This window comes from Physeter macrocephalus, chromosome 20 (assembly GCF_002837175.3).
Source record: "Physeter macrocephalus isolate SW-GA chromosome 20, ASM283717v5, whole genome shotgun sequence".
Lineage (NCBI taxonomy): Eukaryota > Metazoa > Chordata > Mammalia > Artiodactyla > Physeteridae > Physeter > Physeter macrocephalus.
The window spans coordinates 114,353,928-114,359,489 of NC_041233.1; the positions used below are offsets into that span (position 1 = coordinate 114,353,928).

The following is a 5,562-nucleotide window of genomic DNA, read 5'->3' on the forward strand; positions in this document are numbered from 1 at the left end:
AGAGGCCGCAACAGTGAGAGGCCCGCGTACCGCAAAACAAACAAACAAACAAACAAAAAACAAAGTTGAGGACTGTTTTAGAAGGTGATGCCCTTCCAGTATTTTTCTCCAAACCCTCTCCCTACCTTCCCCTCACAAGGTTTCTGATCCTTGTACTATACGTTAAGAAATTCAGCATTTTGGAAGCCACGCTTATAATTAATAGTCATATGAAATAGGCTTTCATATCTAGAAAGTGTACAGTTCTGGATAATACATTTCTTTGTATTTTTATTACCTGTTCTTATCTTGTAGTTTGTTTATTTCACTGGTCTGATCCAAAATCTGTTTTTCCAATTTGTTTGTAGATAGGGAATGTTCCAGAAGCTGAAGTTCAAGTCTTGTTGTCTGATTTAATACCTAAATGTAACAAAATAAAGTTCCTATGTATTATTTTTTAATTAGACATAAAGTTATCTAAATTATAGGAAACATAACTAAAATGTTACTTACTTACCCAAGCATCTTAATTTGGCATATTTTTCATTTTCAGAAAAGGCTTGTTGTGCTGGATTACACCAGAGTGTGTTAAACATTTTTTTCATCATGTATTTTGGAAAGGGTTTAATAGTTCTGAACGATGGTGTTTGTGTCAAATAATGTTCATTTTCTTGTTCTGCCATGTTTTACCATTTCACACAGTGAGATAATTGAGAGTATAAAATGGTCATATTTAATATATCAGAAGTTGTTGATAAATGAAAAGAAGCTTTTCCTCTGCTCAAGACAAAATGCTGTTCTCACATCTGCCAGTAGACAAAGTGTTCAGAAGTCACATACTTCATTCTATAAGAACGTAGCTCATTTTTAGCCCAGCATTTCCGTGTTTGTATTCGCTTGTTTAGTCTTTCTTTCTTTTTCCGCCCCCCCCTTTTCCACTGCTCTTTTTCCTATTTTAAAAATCATGTAAACCCATCAGGAAACAAGAGCATCAATATGAAGTAGGAGCTCAGTTTTGCTTTGTGGGCCTTTCTGACATAGACCACGTGCGGTATCTCTGTTCCCATTGTGTTCAAACAACTTAAAGAAGAATTCTTTCGCGTTTGGCTGCGTTTTAGCAGGAAGAGTCCATGACTCACATCCTCTGTGTCATAGTTACTCAGGATGTGACATCATGTGTTAAGTGTCGGGCAGAATTGTTGCCCAGAATGAGGGTCCTTGAAAGAAGCATTGTTTGCTCGGGGTCTGTGTCATTCATGAAAGCGGCAGCCCAGCCCCACCGTGCAGGTTTAGGGACGGTCTGGTCCTTAGTCAAAGCTGGCTGCCTTCATACCATGAACCCTTCTGCACATGAATAAAGGCATTGGCCAACCTCAGGGTGTGATTTAATATTAACACCCGGAATATAGATTTGGCCTACATCTTCTTTGGGCCCAGGCATTCTGTGTTGGTTATTGATAGAAGGACCTGGAAACACGGTCTTTTATTTAGCTCCTAAGAGCTATAAAATGAGCTCAGTGGGGGGAGGGTTGGGAGGATGGCGTGTGGGCCCTGACCCACCCAGGACCAGTTGCGATGTTTTCCATCACTTTTCCGAAGGCCTCCAGCTGCAGGTGACTCTAAGTTACCCAGGTCACATGGTTGGCTGTTCTCTCTGAGTTCTCAGGCCTCCAACCACCCCTCACAGTCTGGTTTAATGGTCTGACACCCTGACAGGCTGGAAGAATCTTCATATCGGAAGTTTTCATGTTTGGATTTAACCCATTTCACACAGTAACTACCCAGCAGATGCCTTAAGTAAGTTGGTACGTAATTCGGTCCCTTGATGTCCTTGCTTGGGCTCCGCCGTCTTAATGTGTTCAGTTGGACATTATAGGCTGTTTTCTTTCCAGCCATCTTCCTATTTTCCTGTCATCCTGGATCAGGTGATACCTAGTTTCACAATAGATTTTTTTATATCATGTGACCCAACAAAACCTCATTAAATGCTAGTAAGCCTAACTTACACAGGATGGCAAAGATTTACATCATTGCTCTGTATCTTATACTTGTTTATTTCTCTTATCTGAACCATAGGCAATGTTATACTTCCAGGACAGCTTTTTTTTTTTTTTTTGCGGTACGCGGGCCTCTCACCGTCGTGGCCTCTCCCGTTGCGGAGCACAGGCTCCGGACGCGCAGGTGCAGCGGCCACGGCTCACGGGCCCAGCCGCTCCGCGGCACGTGGGATCTTCCTGGACCGGAGCACGAACCCATGTCCCCTGCCTCGGCAGGCGGATTCTCAACCACTGCACCACCAGGGAAGCCTTGTTCATTTTCTAAACGAAAACCCGTGTCTCCCGCATCGGCAGGCGGACTCCCAACCACTGCGCCGCCAGGGAAGCCCCGGGACAGCTTTTTGAAGGGCTTAATTGCTCGTCGGTTTTACTACCCAAAGGTGGGATGTGACCTAAACATTACTGATTTGTTCTAATAATTGACAATGGATATATTGATACATTTACTTTTAGATTTTTGTGTCTTCTCCTTTTTGGATTTTATTACCTCTGAGGATTACAATTTTCAGAACCTTGTGACCTGTTGTGTAAGATATTTATATTTGTCCTAAACTGCTCTGATGTTATGGAAAGATGTGGTAAGCAAATAACTTCTTATTCTATATTCAGATAAAAATCTGTTATTCTCCTACCACCCCCCTGCTGTTCTCTCTACCTTATCCAGTAGTTCTCAGAGAGACAATGAAAGAATGCTGGTGCCCTTCTCCACGTGGGCTTATTACAGTTGGAAGGCTGATCGTTTCCCTTATTTCTTATCCCCTCCAGACTGACGTTTGGCATTTCTTGGTCTTTTAGCTTGAGGAGCACATAAGAATAATATGTCATGGGAATCGTTTACAATTAAATCTACGTTTGTTTGGGTTTTTGTTTTTTTTGAGCATTATTTATAACTCAGGGTAGGAAGATACTAACTTCAAAAGACTATAAAGAAGCTAGGGTTAGGACCCAGAAAGCCATTTCACCGATGACAAGGCTTGAACTTGAAGTATCTCCGTAAATCCCCCCAGCAGCACTTTATCCCCACCCGGACTCTTCTTATTGGGTCACATATTGTTTGTCACTCAGCATGGCTCCAGATGCATTTTGTTTTAATGTTTTGCTGTTATTCTCCTAATATTTTCGTATTTCATATTCTTCTTTCCTACTACTATTAATTGATAGCTCATGGAATCTTAAAGCTAAAAGGGAACTTGGCAGTCAGTCACCTGGCCAGTCCCCCCATTTCATAGTCACAGCCTCGGAGGCCGGGGAAAGCTCGTGCCTTGTTGAGATTCGTGCATCCGGTTAATCATGGAACTCAAGGCTCTGGGCTGATGGCTGGACACTCTCTGTGCCTCACCCACTTCTTCCTGCTCTTCTCTTTGCTTCTCTCTCTATAAATTCACACCACAAATTGTACAAACACACACCACAAGTTGTTTTGGCAGTTCTGTGAGACTTAGCTTTCATCTTAACTCAAGAGTTAGGGTTAAGCACAAAGCTTCTAGCACTCTGCCTCAGTGCTTTTCATGTCTCAGATGCACAAAACAAGTGAAGGGCTCACAAGTGGAAAGTTTATCTCAAGTCCAGGAAATACCAGTGAGGCAGAGGAACATGTCTCTTGTAGTCAAGTGTGAATAACATGAAAATGGTTTGTATGTCCTCAGTAGAATAAAGGTAATGTAACTTCAGTAGTAAAAATGAAAATATATTTCCTGATTTTAAATCTCTATCTAGACACAAATTCTTAATTTCTTATCAATTCATCCTGTTTTCCGCTCTCCTCGCGGTTTCTCCGCTTTTCCCTTGTTTCACTGGGTACCGATCTTGCGCCAGTACTTGTCTGGCTGGGCCGCTCTGCGTTTCCTCTTGCACTACTTACTTGGGCTTCAACATCAGTTAACTTCCGGGTCTGCTCCGCGGTTTGATTTAGCAGGTTGGTTCCTATTTCTATCATCACGGCGGTCTGGTTCTGCACTGCGTTCTGTTGTATCTCCACCATTTCTTTCTTCATGTTGTCCTGGATGTAATTCTCAAGCTAGAAAAGAACAAGTGTCAGGAAGACGGTCATGAGTCGAATGATCAGAAACCTTATTCCTAATTGGTTTCCCTGTCTTTTAAAGCACCTCTTCGAAGTCTTGTGCCTTGCTCTGACTTTGCAATCTTGCTGGGTTTTTCTTATCACTAGCAGTAAAAGACAGTGTGATTTTATGTTAATTCAAAATCTGGCAGCCCAGTAACAGCATGTGTGGGGGACAGGCGGTTTAGACAGCCCTAGAAGTGCACACAGGCCAGGGAGGTGGTAAGACCACAGCTCAGAGGTGGGCAGATGGCCGTGCCACGCGGCAGGAAGGGCCACCAGGATTTCGCTGTGTTGCATCCACGTTACGCAGGAAATGAAAATCTGGTACGAAGAAGCATCACTATTTCTACCACTTTCTAGACTTGCGGTTTCTCAAAATACGGGCTTCAGAAGACTCTCTGAGATAGAGTATGAGGAGGGATGCACCTTTGGATTTTCCCGGTAACTCAGGGCCGCATTCTGCAGCGACCACCCCCTACCTTCCCTCTTACTGAGGTCATCACACATTCGACCTGTTAAGTTCTCCTAACGTGTGCATTTTTCACGGTTTCGTCATTTTCTCTATCAGGCAGACTTAATCCTAGTCTAGTCTGTTCATTATCTCACATGACCATCAGGACTGGTTCTTCTCCCATGGACCAAGGGCATGCCTGCTCATTTTAACACTCGCTTACATGCAAGAGCGTCAGCAAGCTAATTCACTGCCATGGGTATAGGTGCCTGTGTCTTTGGCAGTAAAAATATACAGTTAAGTGCAAATGCAGGCACTTCCCTGGTAGCGCAGTGGTTAAGAATCCACCTGCCAATGCAGGGGACACGGGTTCGATCCCTGGTCCGGGAAGATCCCACATGCCGCAGAGCAGCTAAGCCCGTGCGCCACAACTATTGAGCCCGCAAGCCACAACTACTGAAGCCCGCACGCCTAGAGCCCGTGCTCCGCAACAAGAGAAACCACCGCAATGAGAAGCCCGTGCACCGCAACAAAGAGTAGCCCTCCACTGGCCGCAACTAGAGAAAGCCCACACGCTGCAATGAAGACCCAATGCAGCCAAAAATAATTAATTTAAAAAAAAATACAAATGCAGGCCAGCCAGGTGTATGGGAAGGAACATGTGGGCTTCAGGCTGTGCACACCTGCTCCCTTATTTTCCTTGGACTCTAGGTAAGTCGCTCAACTTTGCGGGGGGGCCACAGTGTCCTCGAATATACAATAGGGTTTCAGTTTGGTCAGAGGAGTGTTTTAAGGATTAATTAAGCTCTGCTTGTAAAGGCATTGTGCATGTATAACTCTAGGTACTTAAAATTTCATTTCTTTTCTTTGTTTTTCTTAATGATCCAATCATGGGAGCCACAATTCCAGTCATTGGTCTAAACTATAAGGTCATGAGGACAGAAACCTTTTTTTTTTTTTTTTTTTTTTTTTGCGGTACGCGGGCCTCTCACTGTTGTGGCCTCTCCCGTTGC

At 43.7% G+C, this 5,562-nt stretch overlaps 2 protein-coding genes across 5 annotated transcripts in view; one reads left to right on the forward strand and one right to left on the reverse strand.

The window, feature by feature from the left end:
• The window catches only part of MCPH1 (microcephalin 1), a 236,587-nt gene that overhangs the window by 120,696 nt on the left and 110,329 nt on the right, over positions 1-5,562 (forward strand). The gene's annotated exons all lie outside the window — the stretch shown is intronic.
• ANGPT2 (angiopoietin 2) overlaps positions 1-5,562 on the reverse strand; it is a 55,196-nt gene that overhangs the window by 21,473 nt on the left and 28,161 nt on the right. For all 3 annotated transcript variants that reach the window (XM_007114974.3, XM_007114973.2, XM_028481180.1), the window contains exons 2-3: positions 3,898-4,053; positions 278-399 (exon numbers count right to left, since the gene is read on the reverse strand). In XM_007114974.3, coding sequence (XP_007115036.1) covers positions 278-399; positions 3,898-4,053 — 278 coding nt within the window. The remainder of the gene's footprint in view (positions 1-277; positions 400-3,897; positions 4,054-5,562) is intronic.